The 23,088-nt window shown below is 42.6% G+C and overlaps 1 protein-coding gene across 1 annotated transcript in view; it reads right to left on the bottom strand.

The window, feature by feature from the left end:
• Positions 1 to 302: 302 nt before the first annotated feature.
• The window catches only part of NIBAN1 (niban apoptosis regulator 1), a 179,965-nt gene continuing 157,179 nt past the window's right edge, over positions 303 to 23,088 (bottom strand). The window contains exons 10-14 of the mRNA XM_003264458.4: positions 15,897 to 16,058; positions 13,773 to 13,883; positions 11,469 to 11,576; positions 7,366 to 7,477; positions 303 to 5,372 (exon numbers count right to left, since the gene is read on the bottom strand). Coding sequence (XP_003264506.1) covers positions 4,252 to 5,372; positions 7,366 to 7,477; positions 11,469 to 11,576; positions 13,773 to 13,883; positions 15,897 to 16,058 — 1,614 coding nt within the window. The 3' untranslated portion in view covers positions 303 to 4,251. The remainder of the gene's footprint in view (positions 5,373 to 7,365; positions 7,478 to 11,468; positions 11,577 to 13,772; positions 13,884 to 15,896; positions 16,059 to 23,088) is intronic.

Here is a 23,088-nt window from a genome sequence, read left to right as displayed (position 1 = left end):
ACTGAAAATAAATTTCAGTTTGAACAGCAGTTCAATTACATCAAGAGTAATTGCCCACTGTATCATGAATGTAATCCAATTCCTGGAGACGTAAGCATATGCATTATCAAAGCATAATTACACCTGACCTTAAGTGGCTTCCCTGCAGATTCCTTCCTGACAACAGAAAAGTAAAAGGTCCATGATACAGCAAGAGTGACTCACCTTTTCATTTCAGAAGGCTGTACCTCACAATTCAAGTGTGACATCTGCTTAAAAGATGAAACCAGCCTCCTTCCAAATAAATGACATGTGGTCAGCTCTTCAAGGATGAACATTTTATTGGAATATAGGCACTTGGCAGAGTAAATACATGGTTACAAAGTGTTTTAAGTTTATTTGCTTTATATAGTGACCGGAAAAGTCAATCCACAGTGTCGATTTTTTTTCTTGAAGCTGCAGACTTTAGAAGACAAACCCTCAAACCCATCTCTTTACGGTAAAGTGTGAAGGCACATGTTGCCAACTGTTGCACCGACTGATACTATTATTAAGTCGATGATGTCCTTCCCTTCTCCACATCAAAATTGCTATGAATCACATGTCACTTAACCTTATTATAATGAATGAAAATCACTTTTGTCTTGGGGAAATTGTGGAACCTTTTGAAATCACTAGCTCTGACATAGGAGACTACACAACCAGACTTGAGAATTTTTATAATAAAATATGTACGGCCAGAAAGCTTTTGGACAAGTTGGAATCTTACCCTGGTAGTCTCCAAAATCTTTTTTTTTTTTTAAAAGAAAGTTTACCATGTGTAATCCAAGGCGCTTGTGTCTCTGCTCAAAGCTACAAGGGAAAAAATGACAAGCCCAATTTTTTTCAAGGAAAATATTTTTTCTTTGTGAAAGGTCAGTAGTAAAAGAACTAGTTTAAAGTCATGGAGTTTTCGCCAAAAACCATGTCTCGAGGTTTTATGCATTTCTAATGGCTTTGCCCATAGGAGAGATACCCAGAGTGGCACACAGAAGCTAAGGAAAAAAATGCTGTTCATTTAGATCAGAATAACCTTGCTCCAATCTGGAAACCACTGAAATGACACATACAAATCTGTATGAAAAGCAAAACAAACTCGTGGTGATATGAAGTTATTCCATTGAACATGTTAAAATGAAGACAGAGTATTTTAAATGCACTCTAGTTCCCTGTTCCATCTTCAAATTAAACAATCATCCTATTTATTCCAGAAAACTTGTCCTTTTTTTTTTTTTGAGACAGCATCTCATTTTGTTGCCCAAGCTGGAGTGCAGTGGTACAATTACAGTTCACTGCAGCCTCAACTTCCCTCACTCAAACAACCCTCCTGCCTCAACCACCCAAGTAGCTAGGACTGCAGGCACACACCATTATTATTTTTTGTAAGGATGAGATCTTGCTATGTTGCCCAGGCTTGTCTAGAACTCCTGGGCTCAAGTGACCCTCCCACCTCAGCCTCCCAAAGTTCTGGGATTATAGGTGTAAGCTACCGCATCCAGCCCAAGAACTTGTCTTTAGTGAAATATGTACAGAAAATTCTTTGATTATATTCTGGAGTACATCCTGCCAAAGAGTGCCCAGTCCTCCTGACCTACATGATGGATAAAGTTAGGGCACTGATGTTCATCTATCCAATGCAGTGAAATGTACTCTCTTTTAGGGTTGAAAAAAATCTCTTAGCTTTCCAGGGGGTGCAAGAAGCCCTGCATTGAGCAAAGAAAGGAGGCTAGGAAGCTCCAGTGTGAGGTCAGCCTGGGCTGGGACTCCACACTACTGTCCCAGGGAGTTGGGTAGTCTGTGGGGCTGGGCACTGCTTCTTTGGCTTCCTGCCTTACTGGGCAGTGCATCTGGCCGTCTGCCCCTTGGACTTTGGACTTTACTTAAGAGAAAACTCAACAAGGGCAGAAAGCCCAATTCAAAACGTCTCTCTGCCTGACAGCAGGCCCCAAATAGCCCCAGCACAGCAGTGTTCTGGGTGTCCAGTTCCCACATTTCCCGAGCAGCCTGACACATGCCAGGTCCTATGCACCAGGGATATTAAAGTGACTTAAGGAGGCAGGAAGCCATTATTCAAGGCTGTGGGTTTCTAGCAGGAAGCACAGATGATGACTAAACCGTAGTTTCTGTCCTCTAAGAGAGGAGCCTCTTGGAGAGACAGGAAGTAAACCTAATTTCAACACACCATGCTAAATGCCAGGATATGAGTGAGCACTGTGGAAAGCAGAGACTGAGGGAGAAGTGCTCTTTACTTTCTTCACCTATGGTGGGATCCCTCAAAGACATGAGGATTTAAACACTCCAAGAAAAGTTGCAACAATTAAATATGATATTATACAGATACTGATTGTTATTCATGTTTATGACCTAGAAATTCTTCATGGGAGGGCTGAAGAGGGTGATATTTTAATTTCTGGTTAAATGGTTGAACTGTGTGTGAAGCAAATGCTCTAAAGAACTGATAAAAATTTACTCGATAGTGATGATCTAAACAAGTTCTCAACAAATATGTTGAGATCTGATATTAAAATTTGGGGAGGGGCCAGGTAGCTCATGCCTGTAATCCCAGCACTTTGGGAGGTCGAGGTGGGTGGATCACTTGAAGTCAGGAGTTTGAGACCAGCCTGGCCAACATGGTGAAAAACCATCTCTACCAAAAATACAAAAATTAGTCGGGAGTGGTGCTGCACGGCTGTAATTCCAGCTTCTTGGGAGGCTGAGAGAGGAGAATCTCCTGAACCCAGGAGGCAGAGGTTGCAGTGAGCCGAGATCACACTACTGCACTCCAGCCTTGGCGACAGAGCGAGACTCCATCTCAAAAAAAAAAAAAAAAAAAAAAAAAAAAAAGTTGGGGAGGGAAACCAAGATGTAATACCTGGGACTGGAGACTTTAGGAAATGATCTGGTATTTTTCTGAAGGAGAAAAGAACAACTCCTTTTAATCTTTTGGAAGTAAGTCTCTTCCACTTTCAACATTAATGGTTATAGGTCACCATCCGTTAAGAAGATGTGTTTTGTCTATTTCCACTAAAATGTAAGTTCTAGGAGGAAGGAACAAAGTTCTTTTTCACCATGGTATCCCCAGTGCTTGGTATATAACAGAGACTCAGCTTGCTGAATGACCAAATAAATGATTTCAGCTTTTGGTAACATCTTTGGAACTTGAGGGCATACACCTTGGCCTTTGTCTTTATTCATTTATTTATTTATTCATTCATTTTGTGCCCTTCTGGGAATGAACCAGGACTGTTTGAATGGAAAGAGAAAAAAAAAGCTGTCATAGTTTGAAAATTGGCATATGTTCTCTTCCAGATTAAATTCCCTTGGACCTTTTAATTTATGCTAGAACAAGCACCTTATCTTTTCTTTTTTTTATTACTAAGCCCAAGACAGTGCATGGCATGCAGTAACTGTTCAAATAATGTTTGTTTAATTGATGGGTTTTAAGCTCGATAACTTAGCTAAGCCCTTGGCACAGTCTAAGCCTAATTTGGAATGCTTTCAGGCTTACCCAGGCCAAGAAAATTTTCTTGCCTCATCTGAATTTCCTGAAAATGTGATTAATTAATAAGAATCATCAAGATTAATTAATAAGAAATTGATAGCAGGATGAGTAACAGGCCCAGACAGTCCCACAGATCACACCTTCCGCCCTCCATTTCCGCTTAGCTTCTCTTGAATCTGTTGGGCATGATTGCCTCTGTGGGGCTACAGCCAGCAGGGGTGACTGTTCATGACCTACCCTCTCTTGCAGCCTGACTGTGGACAAATGCCGAGTCCTTAAGAGATGGTGAAGTAGGCATAGTAGATAGTAAAGCTAGACTTATAGTATACATTTGCATTCTCAAACAAAATTAAAAAGCATTAAAGTGCATAAGAAGATTGCACCACTGAAAACTGCAGAGTATATTCAAAACTGTCATCCTGCTGTTTTCTCAGTCTTCCCTGCAATACTATTCCCTCCTCAGACATCCTCAGCTCCCTCTCACCCCAAGTACGCCATTGCCTTTGTAATTCTTATTAAAATGCTAAAGCAGAAATTCATCGTAGGACAGTTCATTTCCACAAAGCTTTGCCTCAGTTGCTCATTCCCTGTGTGCATTTCCCTCTGGTTTTATTATTCAAATTCAGAAAATACGTAAAAATTTTTTGGTAACAGCTTACATGCAACCCCTAAGCGTACCCCTAAAACCCTTTGGCTTTGTTCAGAGAAAGACTTTAGCCAAATTGTCCCTTTCACTCCTCTGAGGGCAGCTCTGGGAAACTCTCCTGACCACCTTCTCCCTCCTTCACATCATCTTTGTGTGACAGCAGGACATCCGGGTTTGGAGCATCCTCCACCACCCACTGACACTCATGAACACGGGGTACCTTGATCTCCTCTGCATTCACACTGGCTGTGGCCTGGGCCGTGCTGCTTTGCCCTCCCTTCTCTTCTTGTTCCTCAGAAACCTGGCTCTCACTGAGGCAGACGGGGTCAGAACCTAAAGTGCAGCCCTCTTGCTGTGAGGCCTCCCCTTCCTCGGTACACTTGCCCCCTCTTCCTTCGTGGGCAGCGAGTGTGCAGGCCTCTCCTGGGAGCTCCCCCTCCATGGGCCCCAGGGGCTCCTCGGTGAGCCCTCCACTGGCTGGTGGAGAGGCTGGGCTGCCTACCTCTGGAAATCCCCCCAACTCCTCCCCATGGGCCTCGGGACAGGGAGGTTGGGCCTCCCTCTCGCTGACTTCACTTTCTTCACAGTTGTTGGGATGGGTGGCAGCTGCCTGACTGGGCTCTTTTTCCTCTTCTTCTTCATTTTCTTGGGGAACGTGGCTCTCCCCATTCGTATCTTCTTCCATCACTGGAGCAGAGTCCACTGGTACTTCTACGGATGCTGTCAGCAACTTTCTGAGCTCCTTCAAAGAGCCTGAGGCAGTGATGGGTTCTGGCTCTTCCTGGGCGGGTTCTTCATCCTCAAGGGTCCCTCCAAACTCCAGCTCTGATAAGCGTGTGCCCGGGAGTCCTGCTATGTCCTCTGCTGCCACAGGATTCACCACGGGGTCATCCACTCTTGAAATAATCACCTGCTCAGTCCCATCCAGGGGTGGGCTTGGCCCAGGGAGAGAAAGGCTTTCTCCTTTGGCCAACGAGCTAGGGACCTCAGGCTGCTTCTCTTCCTCCGACTCCTGGAATACTTCATTACTGAGGGTCTCACTACCCAGAACTCCTGGCAGAATGGCAGAAGCTCTCCTGGCAGGGCTGGCCTGGTTTGACCCTGTGAGGGGCTTTAGATCTGTTAAACTGGACACACTTTCACTGGGCAAGGCCATGTTATCTTCAAATAAGTTGTGTTTCTTCAAGATAGCGGCTTCCTTTATCACTGAGAGACATCAGAAAACAAAACATGATATTAACACTCTGCCCTGGTCAGCCTGGATTTTCTGATTTTATTGAGAAGCCAAAGTCCCCTTTCCGCCTCTGGCTATCCAAATTTCCCCATTTCAAGACCCAGCTTACATCCAGGGAGCCTTCCCTGATGACCAAAGACTATAACCTCTTTCCAAACTCTGAGCCTCTGTAGCATTCATTCATTCATTTATTCAAACAGCAAACATTTGCAGGGCATTTAACATGGGACAGGCCCTGGGAATACAGAGAGGAATAAACTATAGCCTTTGTTTTCAAGACACTCAGGGTCTGCAATAGCATCACCTGTATTCCTCAGGGAGGCCCCAGCACATTTTATTAGCTGCTAAGATGGGTGGCTCCAGTTTGACCACCTGGACTGAAATCCTCTAGGGCAGGGCCAGGCCTTACACTTCTCTCCTTTACCTGGCATTACAGTCCTGAATGTGTAATAGGACTCAGTACTGCACATGCAGAGGAGAGGGCCAAAATGAAGATCCGTGTGTATCTAGCTTAGTTTCAAAGGCCTCCAGAGGGGCAAATCCAATAACAACAACAACAACAGCAGGTGACATTTTTGACCACATGCCTCCTACTTATGGCTGCGTGGGGGCTGTAGTGCCCAAAAATATCACATCCCAGGGGCACCATTCATATCAAAGACAGTACAGATTTGTGTATTCGGCATAACTTTTCAGCATCTACCTGCAGAGTTTCCTTCTCTAACAAAATCAATATATTGTGACAATTTTCTAACAGACAGCAATAAAGTGTCTGGAGGAAAGGAGTCTTTTTCTAAATCACCCAAAGGTGCACATGGTGGGCTGGCAGTGGCCTTGACTGAGCCCTTCCTTTGTGTAGACACTGTGCTGACATCTTCATATTGCTGGTCTCACTGGATTCCCTAGAATTAGCTACTGGGACCTGGGGCTTGTGCTTGGCTAGTTTTCATTGAGGAAGGTCTTTTGTGATACTCAAGACCTTCCCAAAGGAGACCAGATATGTTTCAGGCCCACAGTTTGATGGTGGCCTTCTCCAGCTTTTTTTTTTGAGACCGAGTCTCACTCTGTCACCCAGGCTGGAGTGCAGTGGCATAATCTTGGCTCACTGGAACCTCTGCCTCCTGGATTCAAGTGATTCTCCTACCTCAGCTTCTGGAGTAGCTGGGATTACAGGTGTACACCACCACACCCAGCTAATTTTTAAATATTTTTAGTAGAGACGGAGTTTCACCATGTTGGCCAGGCTGGTCTCGAACTCCTGACCTCAAGTGATCTGCCCATCTCGGTCTCCCAAAGTGCTGGGATTACAGGTGTGACCCACTGTGCCCAGCCCTCTCTAGCATATGTTAAACAAAGTTTTCCTATCCACAATCCAATCCCAGGCAAGGCATTATTCCTGAGGATACTGGGTGCTGGAGTCCCACCGAGACTTGCGTGGCACTGCGTCATCACCCTGCACCTTTTTCTGTCTGGCTGAGTGGAGACTGGGAATGTGTTGAGAGAGCCATTAATAAGCCTTGCTGCTGGAATTGCCTCTTCTCAGCTTTGGTGGGTGGGGGGCAGGGGCAGTTATAAGCCTGTGCCTAAGAAAAGCCCTTTTCCCTTTGTTCTGTCTGGAATAGCAAGAAGAAGACAGCTCTTCATGACAGACCCAAGATTTAATCTCACTAAGCCTCAACTTTCTCATCTGTAAAATGAAACTTAAAATTCCCATCTCACAGCATTCATATTTTTGTATTAAAAAGGGAAAATAATATCTAAAGCGCCAGCTTTGTGTGTGCTTAATCATAACGCTCAATCAAGGTTAGTATTCTTCCTTCTTTCCTTCCCTCCCCTGTCTGTCTCCCTACCTCACCAATGTCCATTTCCTCTTCTCTTTTCCTTCCTGACTGGCCTTACAGAGTCCTGTTTCAGGGATGCTCCCCTCTATGGAGAGTCCCTGCAGCACCAGGTAACCTTCCTTACCTTTCAGAGTTTCATCAAGCAGGATCTGATGTAAAATCTCCTCATAGACATTTTCAACATGAATCATATTGGTATGATCGGCAAAGATGAACTGCTCATATTTCTGAAGCTCCTGGAGAGCAAGAGATTGGAAGATAAAGACGAAAAGGCATGAGATGCCTGTTCTTAGAGGAGATACAGAAAGGAGGATTCCCACTCATGATTCCCTTCTTGGAGGGCATAGGAAAAGGACAATGTTGGCCCAGGGGCAAATTACTCAAATCAACAATATTTTATTGGGCTCCCTTCAATTCAATTCACTGTCTAGGCACCATGCCTAACCTCAACACATCTATTACTGTCCATGATAAGGTGCAGAACTCACTCAGCCATTGGTGGTTCCTTTCCCTTTCCTTGTACTGGCCACGCATTTTATGCACTTCATGGGGGAAGACAGCAGTGATTTTTTTTTTTATCATCTCAAGGCCTCATTAGCAGGTTTGGAGCTTTCTTTTTTCCCCTCATCACCAAGATGTTTCCTTCTTTCTTTTTTAATTACAACAGCACTTTACCAAGGTAAGTTACATATAGTAAAATGTACAGATAAGTTCAGCTCAATGATTTTAAATATGTAAATATACTTATGTAACCATAACCTAGATCAAGAAAGAGAACATTTCCATCACCCCCAAAGTTCCCCCGCCCCCCTTTCCAGTCTGCACCTCCCAAGATATGAGTACTGATTTTATACCTATCATGATAGATTAGTTTTTGCTTATTCTTGAACTTTATAGAAATGAAATCATAATTATTTTGCATTTGTTTTTGAGATTCATCCATGTTGCTGCATCTATCAGTAGGTCGTTCCTTTTTATTGTTAAGTAGTATTCATTACATGGATGAACAAAAATTGTTTATCTGCACTCAGGTTGATAACAATTGAGATTTGTTTTTCAATTTTCAACCATAAATATAATTGCTGTGAACATTCTTGTACATATGTTTTTGTGGATTTAAGGGCTTGTTTATGTTGGGCATATACCTAAAAGTGAAATTGTTGGGTCATAGGGTAGATGTATGCTTAACTTTATTAGAATGGGGCCACTTTGGGGGTTGGGAGAATCTCTAGTCAAGGGCTCTTCAGAAACATTCTCTTTCTCTTCAGCTGGCCCTGACATTCATTGATTCCTTCTAGGATAGCTCAGGCATGGTGCATCCCTTAACTCTCTCTCCTTTCCAAGGGTTTCCAAATGGCTTGCCTTTTATCAGCATGAGGACAGGGCAGGGATCAAAATGTACCAAATCATATCCCAGTGATTAACTCAGTAATCCTTGCACCTGGTGGTGCTGGGGGAAGGCTTCCCACATGCGGCTCTTAGAGAGTCAGGGACTTAGCCATGGGATTTGTGGTCTCTTTCCTGGAAGGACAGTATTTACAGCAGGTGATCAGAAGCACCACCTCAGACAACTCTCAGTGCTAGGACTTTGGGGCACTGTAGCCCAGATCACAGCAGGTAATAATGGGTTCCTTTATACCCAACCAAGAAGAAAGGCAAAGGATTGAAGAGACATGAGCTTCAATGACCCCCAGAGGGTCTAGAGGCAAGACTGTTGCACAGATTTGAGAAAAGCATTGCCCAGGAGACTGGAGACTGCCCTGGACTAGACATGGGACCTTGGTGAGCCATATCACTGCTCTGTGCCTCTGTCTCTTCCTCTGCTAAATGAGAGGCACAGATTCATGCCTGCAACACCCTTTCATCCTTCCCACGTGGTCTCCCATTCCTATTCCCCTGATTGTCATTCATCCCTCAGGACTGGGTGAAAGCATGACTCTGGAAGTCCTTCCTGGCTGCATAAGCAAAGTTTGGCACTCTCCTTGGAACTCTTCCCCATGAGGCAACTGCTGTGTTCCTCACATGGCATCCTGTTTGCCTGTCTCCTGCTCTCCACTGTGAACTCCAGGACTGCAGGGATGCTGGGCTGGCACAATGCCTGGATCATCTGTGATACAAATCTAATACATATTTACTGACTCAATAAACAGTAGACCTTTAAATTTTCAACCAGCTAAATAATTATGTGGGAAGGAGTACTTTCTATGGACATGTATACCGTCATGAAGTGACCAACTTTACAAAACAGGTCTTCTATATTGAATTGATTGAACAGGGCCATAGGTTTACTTCCCTGGGCCAATTAATTTGGTATCTCTGAAGGTAGGTGTTGGGGAGTCAGAATCATTTTTTTCACAGTTCCCCAGACAATTCTAATACACAGCTTGGGCTAAGGTTGAGTACCACAGATCTAGGAAGCTGCTACTTATAGAACCAAGGAAAATGCACTTTAGCAAAATAAAGACTCCTAGGAAGCAGATAATCCCCTCATTCATCTATTCTGCAAATCCAGATATTTAAAAAGCTCTTGATGCTGATCTAATATCCTCCATTACCAAAACCTCTGGGTCACAGGCTCTTTTGAAATGGCCGGGTGCGGTGGCTCACGCCTGTAATCCCAGCCCTTTGGGAGGCCGAGGCGGGGGGATCATGAGGTCAGGAGATCGAGATCATCCTGGCTAACACAGTGAAACCCCGTCTCTATTAAAAATACAAAAAAATTAGCCGGGCGTGGTGGCAGGGGCCTGTAGTCCCAGCTCCTCGGGAGGCTGAGGCAGGAGAATGGCGTGAACCCAGGAGGCGGAGCTTGCAGTGAGCCAAGATCGCACCATTGCGCTCCAGCCTGGGTGACAGAGCGAGACTCCGTCTCAAAAAAAAAAAAAAAAAAAAAAAAAAATTACAAGAGCCTCTTACAGATTGGGCACAGCACACTATGTTGATGCTTGGAAAGAGGGGAGCAGATGAGAAGGAGAACTCTCCTTACCTTTCTCCTGAGAGAAGGTGGATCTGAGGCCCCCAAACTGCCTTTGTGATTGAAAAAAAAAAATCCTAAGCAGAACATCTGTGTGCAAACCCACCTAGCAGTGGACACCATCATTATTTGGCTGCTGAACTGTTCTGCCATGTAAGGCCAAGGGTCAATCCCTTGGCTTAATCAAATCCTTTCGTATTAAACGAATATGCCCCACAAATAAATGCCAAATACATCTAATATGCTATGAGGATGTGAAGAAAAACAGCACTTACAGACTATAAAAATGACCAAAGACATGTCTGCAGTAAAATAACTTATGCAAAGGATTTTAACGTTCCAGTGCTTGGAGACTCTCTGAGCTGCCAAAAAGCCCTTTTTTAAATTCCAAAAACCTCTTTATCATTTGCTCCAAAATGGAGCAGGCCTTGCTTCAGGTTAATAGATTATTTTTGAAATGTAGAAGTAGTAATAATAATAGTGGTAGTAGTACTTGATACCATTTCCTGAATGCCTATCATGTTTTAGGTAAGCGTGAACTGGGTTCACACTCTGGTGGTCACCAGGTCTGTGGCCTTGGCTCCGTGGCTTAACCACTCAGGTTTCCTCATTTGTACCATGAGGGTATAAATAATATCTCCTCCCAGAGCTGTTTTCAGTCTCTGCTGGCCCATTGCTCTGCTCTACAGATGAAGTCACACCCTCGTAATCATGGCTCTCACTGGATGCTCAATGTTTGTAGAGGTTTTAAGTGGTTTCATTGATTTCATTAAACAACATTGCTGGATTCAACAGAACAAATATCCTGTAATTATGTTAGCTAATATCTTTTTTGGATACAGTGGTCAAGTTTCAGAGGACATGTTGGACCTATGAGTCATACTATAATGAGAAACACCTGGTATCCTTAGGTATTCTATGTCAACCCCTAGTTTGGCTCAGATTCAGATCACTGCCCTTTGAGATTTTGTCTAGTCCAGGGGTCAGCATATCTGGCTAGCATCTTGTTTTTGCAAATAAAGTCTGTTTATATATAGTCAATGGCTGTTTGTGTGCTACAACAGCAGAGCTGAATAGTTGCAACAGAAATAGTGCAGTCCATGAAGCTTAAAATATTTACTATCTGACCATTTACAAAAATGTCTGCCGATCCCTCCCTGGTCTAGTCTGCTGTTTGCCAGTACACATCACAAAAGAACTTGTTTGAACTTCAGAGGTAAGAAGAGCAAGCTCTTTAGGGTAACTCATCCCCTTACTGGTTTGCACGTGGACGCCAGTGCCTTCTGCACGGTGGGAAGTGTGATTTGAACTAGTGCTTCTTGAAATATCTTCTTTCGGATGGTGCTGCTGTCATAATCATATTGCTGTCAATAAAGAAACATATGTTAAATAGTAACATTACAATCTGTTGACTTACGTTTACGCAAAAAACTCAGCCACCCACTTCACCTCTCTTTTCCTCCTAATGTCTGAGAACTCTTGTATTTCCAAGGCCTCAGAGATCTGTCCATGTAATTCCCTCACACTGCAGTCACAGGTTATAACTGATAATGACCCATCTCACTCTTACCTTTCACAGGTATGGAAACTGAGGCAAGATCAAAACAGAGTGGTGACTTCTGCATTATAAAGAAGTTGGGGATAGAACTGGGGGGTGAGTTTGTACTTTATTACTCCTGTCCCAGGTAGGTCCATGGAAACCATGATCATCTATTACTCCACATCTTCAAACCAGGGTCAGTGGGTTGTAATGATTTCCACAAGGGAAGAGAAGGCCTGGCTAGGGCCTATTGAAAGATGACGATTCTGTCTGTTCTGCATTGGACATCCCAACATGGAGACCAGGATTTAATTGTGGAACTCACTTCAAGGGGATCACAGATAAATCAGAGTATAGTCATAGGCAGTGAGAAGAATGGTCAGGCCAAGTGAAGAATAGTTAAAGAGATGAAGGTGTTTATACTGGAGATAATAACTTAGGGCAAGTTATAACTCTGTTCAAACAACCAAAGGCTGCCACGTGGAAGAAGGTTATGTACGAAGGGGGTAGAACTGGAATAACCAGTGGTGAGAACTTTGGCCTAACATAAGAAAGCACGTTCTTGCTGTCAAGAACTAAAATGGGCTATCCTGAGAGGTAGAAAGTGTCCTGCCAATGCAGGTGTCAGAGCACTAGTGGGACCACCCCTTGAGGGAACCTGCTGAACACTGAATATGAAGTTGAACTAAAGGCACTCAAAATCTCTTTGAAACCTGAGGTCCTAATATTTCAACACCTTTCTACGTTTTTTCTTCCTTTCTTTCTGTACGCTAAAGCATTTGACACTGACACTATCTTTTTTTTTTTTTAGTTCCATTGCAATTTCATTATTATGTGTGTTACCATGATCAATATTGGTGCTTTTTTTATTTTTTTGAGACGGAGTCTCGCTCCGTCACCCAGAGCTGGAGTGCAGTGGCGCGATCTCTGCTCACTGCAAGCTCCACCTCCCAGGTTCACGCCATTCTCCTGCCTCAGCCTCCCGAGTAGCTGGGACTACAGGCGCCCACCACCACACCCGGCTAATTTTTTATATTTTTAGTAGAGACGGGTTTTCGCCGTGTTAGCCAGGATGGTCTCGATCTCCTGACCTCGTGATCCGCCCGCCTCGGCCTCCCAAAGTGCTGAGATTACAGGCATGAGCCACCGCACCCGGCCCCAATATTGTTTTTAATATCAATGATTTGGTTGCTAGAGTTTCCTCTTGCCTGTGAGGCATCAAGATCAAGTCTGAAATTCAGACACCACCCCTAGGCTCTGTGGGACTTTGATCTTCTGTTCCAAGGCACTGTTTAGGGGAACTAGAAGGCAGTGAAAAAAATTAGTGGACTAGGTGTATGATCGTTTATCCTTAAGCTCACCATTGATCAGCCTGTTGAGCTTAATTAAGTCACATTAGCTTTCACAGAATCAGTTCCTCATCTGTACAAGGGGGGCAAATTCTAGTTAATGCACAAGTTCTTGTGGGGATCAAGTAAAAGGCTTTAAAATATAACATATATGTGAAAGCTCCTATTATTAAAACTATTTTAATATACACTTATGCTGAAGTACATTTAAAACAATTTCATATGGTAGATTTCTTTTCCTTGGAGTATTTCCTTTGCCATGAGGTTTTGATTTTTCAAAATCAATAAATTATTTTCCAGTTTAATGGATTTTACTATATTGTAACCTCTTTGAAGAAAGAGGCTGTGCCTTGCCTATTTTTACATCCCACGCAATGCTTATAGTGGACAGCCAATAAATGTTTGTCGAGTTGGATCTCTATGAAGGCTGGGACACGGGGCCTCTAGCTGTGGGTAATGATGCTGAGGACCAGCAGTGGCCGCTAGATGGCAGAAGAGGCATGGAAGTCACACTGGAGAAACTGCCGCGGACTGAGAGTCACTGGACTTGGGAGAGGAAGGAGTGGGGAAAGATTAGAGCCAAGGAGAGAACATGATATTTTCCACTTTACAAAAGAAACAGGGGTCACGTTCTCGTTTTATGCTTCCCACAAACAAGAGAACGGTTTTACCTTTAAGACTCGGAGCTTAACCTTCTCAATGGCAACTGCAGTTTTGGAGGCCTCTCCTTGGAGATGTGGGGAAAGCAACTGCTCAAAAGTGAACACTGCATTCTCCATTAGCTAGAAACCAGAAGCGACACAGAAACAGACAACAGTCAGAGGCTGGGATCACCACCCACAGGCCTGGCTAAGTGGGATTGCAGAGTAGGGGCCATCAGAGATGAGTCCCCTCGGCTGCTACTCTGGGGCGGACCCAGGGCAACATCACCCCATCACTAGGGCTGTGAAACAAATAGTCATGTGGCCACAGTAGGAGCAGGAAGAAGTTGGAAAACCCAAGGCCACGGGACTGAGCAAGTGTTCTGTCATCTCCCGTGGGCACCCCTCTTCTATTCTTTGATACCTGCAGCCACTGATTAAGGGATGAGGCTGGAGCCTTCTTCAACTAGTTTTTGGTGTCGCCTCCATTTTAAGTGGATGTAAACCACTCCGCAGCATATCTCTCCCTCTCTCTGCAGGGCTGGGAAGGGAGGCAGGGTCAGGGATGGGTGGGGACAGTGGCTGACATGTTCATGGGTCAGAAAGCAGAAGTAGTTCAGGTATCTTATTCCCTGCACCTTTGCCTGCGTTCCCGTCACCAGGGTCTAGTATTATGAAAGAGACTTCTGCTAAACTGTTGCCTAATTTTGTTCCTTGTTCCTCTTTCATCCCTTACAACTCAAGGGTTAGCTAAAATGTATCACTTGATCTTGCCCATAACCTTTATGAAAAAAAAGTTCTCCTTTCTTCTCCAAGCCCGTGATCCCAAAGCATCCAATATATACCTTTTTTTTTTTTTTTTTTGAGACACAGTTTCACTTTGTCACCCAGGATGGAGTGCAGTGGCACACTCTTGATTCACTGCAACCTCTGCCTCCAGGGTTCAAGCGAGTCTCGTGCTTCAGCCTCCAAGTAGCTGGGACTACAGGTGCGCACCACCATGCCCGGCAAATTTTTTTGTATTTTCAGTAGATATGGGGTTTCACCATGTTGGCCAGGCTGGTCTTAAACTCCTGACTTCAAGTGATCCACCCGCCTCGGCCTCCTAAAATGCTGGGATTACAGGCGTGAGCCACCGTGCCTGGCCACAATATATACCTTTATCATACCGTCAACATTGTAGTGAATTTATCTAAGAATTTGTCTCACTCAAGCTCCCTGAAGTGGGATCTGGTACAGTGTCCGGCCCACAGTAATCTCTCCTCAGAATATCTGTGTGACATGGCATGGTGTCCTTTAGAGCTTTGATGACCATACCCCTTATTCATTTAGGAAACACTATAATACGGAAGGAGTTTGTGCTATTCATTCCTGTTACTGGGGAAAAGTTTCCTTACGAAAAAAAAAAAAAAGAAACCTGTCAAGTAGACTCAAGAAATTCAAATATGAAGCTGTGACTGATTGATTGATTGGTTTACTCTTAATTACATTAGGGAATTAATTTAAGCCAGTGGTTCTCAATCCTGGCTGCATATTAGAAACAGTAGGAATCAGGGTAGGGAAGTTCTATCAAAAAGTTGCCATATAGGCTGGGTGTGGTGGCTTACGCCTGTAACCCCAGCACTTTGGGAGGCCGAGGTGGGCAGATCACTTGAGGTCAAGAGTTTGAGACCAGCCTGGCCAACACAGTAAAAACCCATCTCTACTAAAAATGCAAAAATTAGGCAGACATGGTGGCACATGCCTGTAGTCCCAGCTACTCAGGAAGTTGAGGCAAGACAATCACTTGGACCCAGGAGGCAAAGGTTGCATGCAGTGAGCCAAGATCACATCACTGCACTCCAGCCTGGACAACAGTATTTCCCCCAGGTGATTCCAATGTGTAGCCAAGGTTACAGCACTGATTTGACAAATCAAGTAGTTATCAATTAATGCTACTTTATTTTTCTGAGCTATGTCTTGTTTATGATGTTCATCCATATGGATGGAAGATGAAGCCAGTGGAGGGACAGAACATGTCCTCCCTCAACGTGATGGCTAAAGAGATGCGACGTATTTCCCTGAGCTACGCTAGCAGCCGATCTCACTGGCCAGCACCCATTTCTCTGCTCTCTCTTTACCCTCATCCACCACGGATGCCCCTGCCACACCCACCTCTTGCATGTAGTTCTGTGTCCTCTGAACCACCAGATCAACGTGGGGGAATCTGAAGCGGCTCTTGAGATCCTGCAGGCGCTCGTGAAGCAGGTTGACTTTAGTATAACAAGGTTCCATCTTCACGGAATGCAGCGGAAGATTCAAAAGCCGGTCTAGATGCTGCATTTTGGTGAAGGGAAACATTAAACATCCTCAGAATGAGGAGCGGTATTGCATACATATTGCATATTACACACATTCTAAACAATCAAATGCATGTTGTTAAAGTGAATCACTACTTGGATCCCTACATCTGTGACACCTTCAACTGTCTTATTTTCCTCCTGCAGTGGGTTCCTAGGGTAGCTGTAATGCTAGGACAGAAACCAGCAGAAACACCAACCAGATGACAGGAAGACCCAGGGGTGCACCCAGGGGGACTCCAGTCTTTGTAAGCTGTTGATGGACTCTAAGCTCCCACTTCCAGAGCTCAAGAACCAGGCAGGTAGGCTCTGACACGTGGTTGCTGCTGGGCCCCCAGGCTTCCAAAATCTTCTTTAGTGAGTGACACTCCTCTCAAAAAACCCCAGAGAGGTCAGGATGCTCCCTGGACTCCTGGACTTTGGAAGGGAAGCCAGAGTTCCTCACAATTCTATGAGGATCTGCCAGGGCCCACAGGGCTTCTCTCTGCTATAGGTTGCTTTAGGTGCTAGTGGATGGGAAGTGGATAGGCAGAGCCCTGTACTGGGAGACGTATCCAGTTTGAAGAACTGGGGTCCCTCCTACTGTAGTTTGCACTCAATCAATGAGGCCATTGGGCTTCCAGCATCATACCTCACCTGCTAAAGCCCTAAAGTGTTATCAACAAATGTTGTTGCAACAGAATGCATTCTGTTTTCTAAGCTTATTTTAAAATCATTTTTTAAAGGAAATACTGGAGGTTTAAAATAAACAGGGGAATGGGTGGAGCGGAAGAAGGCAGAAAGAAAGGTTCTGAAAATGGAGGCACTGGAGAGAACTGGGCAGTGAGGCAGGGTACATATGAATAATATAAGATGCACTGTCTGACTTTCAGCTCACGCAGAAGAGATAATCTAGATTTCTAGATTTCTGTAAACAGGAATTTTAAAAGGGCCCACTCTCATTATGCTTTAAAGGGAAAATACTGCTCCCTTTATGAAGTGAGTTATGGAGAGGTCCACTGAAGTGAAGTAAGGATCAAAAGCATGCTGTGGAACTTGCAGCTCCTCACAAAATGGAATGTGTCTATTTTTTAAAAATATCAATTAAGCAGACAGAAGAGGAAAAATGGCTTCCCACTTTGCTCCTATCAGATTGGCAAAAGTTTAATCAAATGATAACACCTATAGCTGATGGCAATATGGGGGAGAAAGCCCCTATCATACACAATTAGTGGAAATGTAAAATTTAAATCCTTTTTTTTGAAATGCAATGGAAACATTTTTTAACATGAGAAATGTACTTTCAACCTGACTATCCTGTCCTAGGAGCATATACTATAGAAATAAATACATCAGGGTATATATGTGTGTATATATATATATATATGTGTGTATATATAAAAATATTAATTTATTACAGCTTTATTCATAACACCAGCAATATTGAGATGAATGAATAAATCATGGTGTATCTATACATGAAATATCATGCAGCCATTATAAAGAAAGATTTAGAGCTAAAACAGTTACCTTGGAAACAGTTTCATGAGGTATTTTTGGATGAGAAACTGATAAGCAGAGTAATGTATAAAATATAATCCCATTTTTCTTAAAGCAGGCAATCTAAAGTCTAGCCTCTAAGTGTGTGTTTTGTATGCTAGATAAGAATGGGGAAAATACAGAATGGCATATGCTAAGTTGTTCACACGGGTTGCTTGAGGGGAGGTGGTGGCATTGGGGAAGGGGGAGAGTGAAGACAAGTAAAACAAAACAGGCTGCAATAAGAAACCCCAAAACATTTCTAAAATGATCCTGTTAATGCACAATTATATATGTGTATATATGCATAAAGAATAAAGGAAAAGAAATAGAGACATCTGGTTTTATCTACTGACTTGTAAGGATGTTCATCATGATATGTCAAGTATAAAACCAAGCTGCCAATTTATATCTTCGTCAGTGATTCTTAAACTGTAGGGCACACCAGAACCTCTGGAGGTCTTGTTAAAACAGACTCCTGGGCACTACCCCTAGAGTTTCTGATTTAGTAGATCATCGGGGGGGCCCGAGAATTTGCATTTTTAACAACCAAGTGATGATGCCACTGCTGGTCTGGGGACCATACTTTGAGAAATATTGATCTGTTAAAGCAAACTAAATACAGCCTGAGAAGGACTCCATGCTTCTATATTTTAGTCCTTGTAGATGAACTGTAAGAGTCAGACAAAATTGAAAACCTAACGTAGTAGTATGCACCTGTAACAATAACTGAGTGTTGGCCAGTCCCAGCAGCCATACTTCAACCACTCATAGACTGCTCAATGTTCAAACTGCGTTCAAATAAGGCAAATGCTGAGTTGTAACCAGTCTCACTATTTCTGTTCCTCACTTCTGATTCCTGTATGTCACCTTACCTTTTTTGTCTGTAAATTTATTCTGACTGTGAGGCACCCCTGGAGACTTCGTGAATCTGCTGTGATTCTAGGGGCTACCCGATTTGTGAATCATTCATTGCTCAGCTAAACTCCTTTAAATTTAATTTGGCTGAAGTTTTTCTTTTATCAGATGGTGTCAGAAGCAGGATCCGAAGTGGACTTCTAGTGACCCCCAGGAGCGCTGAGTGAACACACAAGGTACCTGCACGTCCCACCTGTGTCCATTGATCTCTCAGAGTGGCTGGGGGTCGCGGTAAGCTCCCTCTCGGAATTTGGAGCTCCATAGATCTGTGTTTTGAGCTCTCTGAGTTTCTTTGAGCAAGTTTCTGATCCAAACTGGGTTTGTAGTCATGACAGAAACTGGACTGGGTCCAGGAACAGATTTGATCCAGGAATTAACTGGCTTGGATCCAGTTAGAGGCCTCGTATATCTGACTGGGTCAGAAAGGAACTGGTAGTAAGCAGTAATATTGCAGGGGTTATAAAATTTGGCTTCTGAAAATTCACAGGGATTTCTGTGTTCTACCCCTTTTTTCATTTTTCTTGTGTGCTTAGGTAGGAAAAACCATTGGCTAGGTTAAGAGAACCTGGGAGTAAAGCCAATATTTTAGGTTAAAATGGGCTCCTTAATTTCTGGAAAACTGAGTTCCTTCTGGCTTATACATTAGGCCTGGGAGGCAGCGAAGTCTTACAGAAACAGCAAAATCCTACTAAAGATAACTTACAGTGGAATGTTCCGAATGAACAACAATGCATTGAAATATTCTTTCTTTCTTTCTTTTTTTTTTTTTTTTTGAGACGGAGTCTCGCTCTGTCTCCCAGCTAGAGTGCAGGCATGATCTTGGCTCACTGAAAGCTCCACCTCCTGGGTTCACGCCATTCTCTTGCCTCAGCCGGGACTACAGGCACCCTGCCACCACGTCCAGCTAATTTTTGGTATTTTTAGTAGAGATGGGGTTTCACCGTGTTAGCCAGGATGGTCTCGATTTCCCGACCTCACGATCCGCCCGCCTCGGCCTCCCAAAGTGCCAGGATTACAGGCCTGAGCCACTGCGCACGGCTGCATTGAAGTACATTTTTAAAATGAGGTCTCTCAGTAAAGTCCCTTTTGGCTAGGAACGGTTTTGGCACTATGGGATGTCAACTGCTATTCCCTTTGGAATAATCTGCCTTGCACTCTTTGCTGATGGCTGTGGGTGACAGGATTAGGCATGTACAGGATTGTGGGACATGGGGAGCTTTTTCCCCCCTCCCCAAAAAGGGAGAAACCTGAGAGCTCATGAGACTGCTGGAAGAGATCCTTTCACTACTGACTAGTGGCCATCAGAACTTTTCAGTGTCACTGAAATGAATGGGTCTTGCTCTGGCCTCCATGAGCTCTTCACCTTCTGCACCCTGCCACAGGCAATACTTTCCTTCATCTTATTTTCCTTTCATATCTTTTCTGTTACTCAGGGCAACCATCTTGCCCAGAGACCACGAGTTGAAACTCCTAGTCGGAGGTTTGATTAAAGATGAGGAGGGCCATCTGAGGGCAAATTTAAGCCTTGCCAGTTTGATATTGGGTGCTAAGCAGAGTATATGTATATGTATAAGCTAATGTATATGTTTTATCATACATATTTTGCTCTAGCCAGAATGAAAAAAAAAAATTTTCCTTTATGACGCGGCTTGGCCCCCAGCGGGACGGTGCAGCAAGCTGGGTCACTAGAGCTACTCAGGGAAAGGGAGCCCAGAGCCTGGCATACCGGCCAAACGGTAAGAATCTCTTACCAGTCAGATTTCTGGCTTCTCTCTCTCTGTAAAAACAGTTGAATGAATGGTAAAAATCACTGCTTATCTCCATCTTGTTTTATGTCCTTGGGAGCTTGACTTTGTAACCACATAGCAGTGCTTTCTCTTGGTCTCTGCCTTCCAGGGAACAGGAATTTTAGGGTTTATGTCATAGTTAGCTCTAAAAATTATCTTGAGTAGTTAAAAGCCTTTGCAAACTCAAAGTTAACTACTCTAGATTCCTCCTGGAAAGGGCAGTAGGGATTGCCCCACGCTGTAGCTCAGTAGCTAAGGTTTTGCCCTTTCACACTGGTGGTCGGGGTGCAATTCCCTGCTTAGGAAGCAAGTTCTTTCTGGTTGAATATCTGCATGACCTTGTCTAGTCTCTTCTCCTCCATGGACTATCTTAAATTTTCCTTTCTCTGAGCGTCTGGGAGATTACCTACTTTGGTAAAGTTCAAAAGCCAGAAATATCAGCCATTTGGCCTGGCTAAAATTGGTTAATAAGAAATTTAAAAAATACTTTATTAAAGAGTGCTATGATTAAAAGTCCGCTTAATTAAAAGTGGATATTCAAGCTCTAACGGCCTGGAGGCACCAGAGACCCCTATCCTGGCCCTGTTCTTCCAAGGACTCCAACATAAAGCCAATAACCAAGGAAGAAACTAAAATTCTAACAAATGGAAAATCTTACAACTACTGTGTAATGTTCTTCTGTCTGTCTGTCTGTCTGTGTAATTATATATGTGTTATGTGTAATGTTTATATAAAAGAACTCTAATTGGCTTAAACAAAAATAAGTACTTACATCAAATATTTTGAAAGCAAAATAAAAACTGTAATACCTTTTAGTTCACGTAACTTCAGTAATTTTTGGGAAATGAAAGCAGCTTTAAAGATTATTGATAAAATAAAGACATTTTGTCTAAATTATGCAGGTCAGATAATAGGTTTGCTAACTGCTTTGACTTTTGAAAATTGTTCAATTTATTTTGGAGACATTAAATTCTAAATAAGGCCTGGGGATATATGGAATTAACCATGCCCCCTAGCTAAGTAAAGAAGCTTATAAAGAAAAGAGGTTTTATATGAGAGGATGTTGTATGGTAAATTATTGTCCTAAAGTAAAATGACTGGTTGTTTAAAAAGAGGGATGTTTAGGCAAGTCAGAAAGTCTAAACATGTCATACATGGTCTGTGTTAAGTTGTGAAATAATTTATTAAAAGGAATTTATGCCAGAAATGCTGTATAATTTAAAGGTGCTTCATAAACTGCCACTATGACTTTTCACTGTACAGCTTGCCGGCTTTATAGCTAGGTAAGGACTGGGACACATGGAGTTCAATGCTGGAATAAGTCAGACCTTATCTGCATTTCTGTCTGGGTCCTAGACTCCACACCTAGCACATAATTAAAATCCCTTACTCACCAAGGTTTTTACCAAAAGTGAAAGTTGCTAAGAGGTAACAATGTAATACATAATTGAGCCTACTGAAAAAAATAGGTTTACATGCAAGGTATGTAAGGACAATTAAACGTATTTTTTGTAAGAGATTATAAGAATGTATGGAAATGTAAATTTTTGCCTAGGTTAGAGGGTTAAAGGATTGTTTTAAATTATATAAAGCTAAAGGTTTGAACAGGTTGTGGAAGGTTTATAAAAAATTAACTGTAAGAGATTCTATGTGTGAATATATTGGCTAAATAAAATGGCATTATTGCTTTTTCCCTAAATTGGACATTGGAATAAAAGCATAACAAAGTTTTCTTGGAACATTGTTCTGTTCTGAGAAAAAAAATTCTAACGAGTTATAAAAGGTTTATAAAAATCTTACCTTATGGTCAAAGTAATTAAAACTGAATATATTTATAAAATATTAAAAACTAGCTTTAACATTAAAAATACACTAATGAAAACATAAAATTTGGTTTTCTCTTTTAAAAATGATTTTTATATAATATTAAAAGATAATGAAAGGTTTTTGTTTACCTTTTAAGTAAACTACAAAAGGGAAGGCAAGGAGACAATCAGTTGGCCTCATGCTACGTTCATTGGGTCTTATTTGGAAAGCTGTTCCCTCTCTATCAGAGTCATGATTCATCCTTTTAAAAATTTTTGTGTCATCATTTTGGCTAAATGAATGACTTATGTAACCTAAGATTCTATTTTGTAATATCCAATGTTTTAAACCTGTGGTATTTGACAAACCTTTCAAAACCAAGCTCTAGATTATCATGCTAAATCAGCCAATACTGAAATTGTTTAAATATACAATTTGAATGAACTCCATGGTCTAAGTCAAATTACCTATGATAAACCATTAGTTATCAGTGCTGTGCACCTAAATTGGAGAAACAACTGGTATTCAAGAGGACATAAGTTCAATGTTAAGCATGGACTCATGAAGAACTAGGACGGCCACCTTGTCCTTCCTGCATCCTTAAGCTTTTGTTATTAAAGGTTCTGCATTCCATGACTCATCATGGAAAAGATAAAATAATCCAAATTGAATATACTGATGTGGTGACTTATAAATTGTGGAAATAGTTTAGAACCAATATTTGCTTCCATATTCCTGGGGAAAAAATTAAAGCGTCAGGTACGTTTGGCTATCTGATGGGCCATTTAAACATTTATAAAGCGATTTCATTCAATTGTCATTTTCAATGCATGTTTTCTAGTTGTATAAAAGCTTTCCCATGCAAGAGGGCTGATGTTATAACAGTAGATTATTATGCTACAATGTATTTTCACCAGGTAAAGAAAGCCTTTTATGATTCACTGAGGACAAGCCCTTCATAATCTAGAACCTGAAGAT

Source organism: Nomascus leucogenys, chromosome 9 (genome assembly GCF_006542625.1).
Source record: "Nomascus leucogenys isolate Asia chromosome 9, Asia_NLE_v1, whole genome shotgun sequence".
NCBI lineage: Eukaryota > Metazoa > Chordata > Mammalia > Primates > Hylobatidae > Nomascus > Nomascus leucogenys.
Note: the sequence above shows the minus strand (reverse complement) of the source record. Positions and strands in the feature narration are given on the sequence as shown.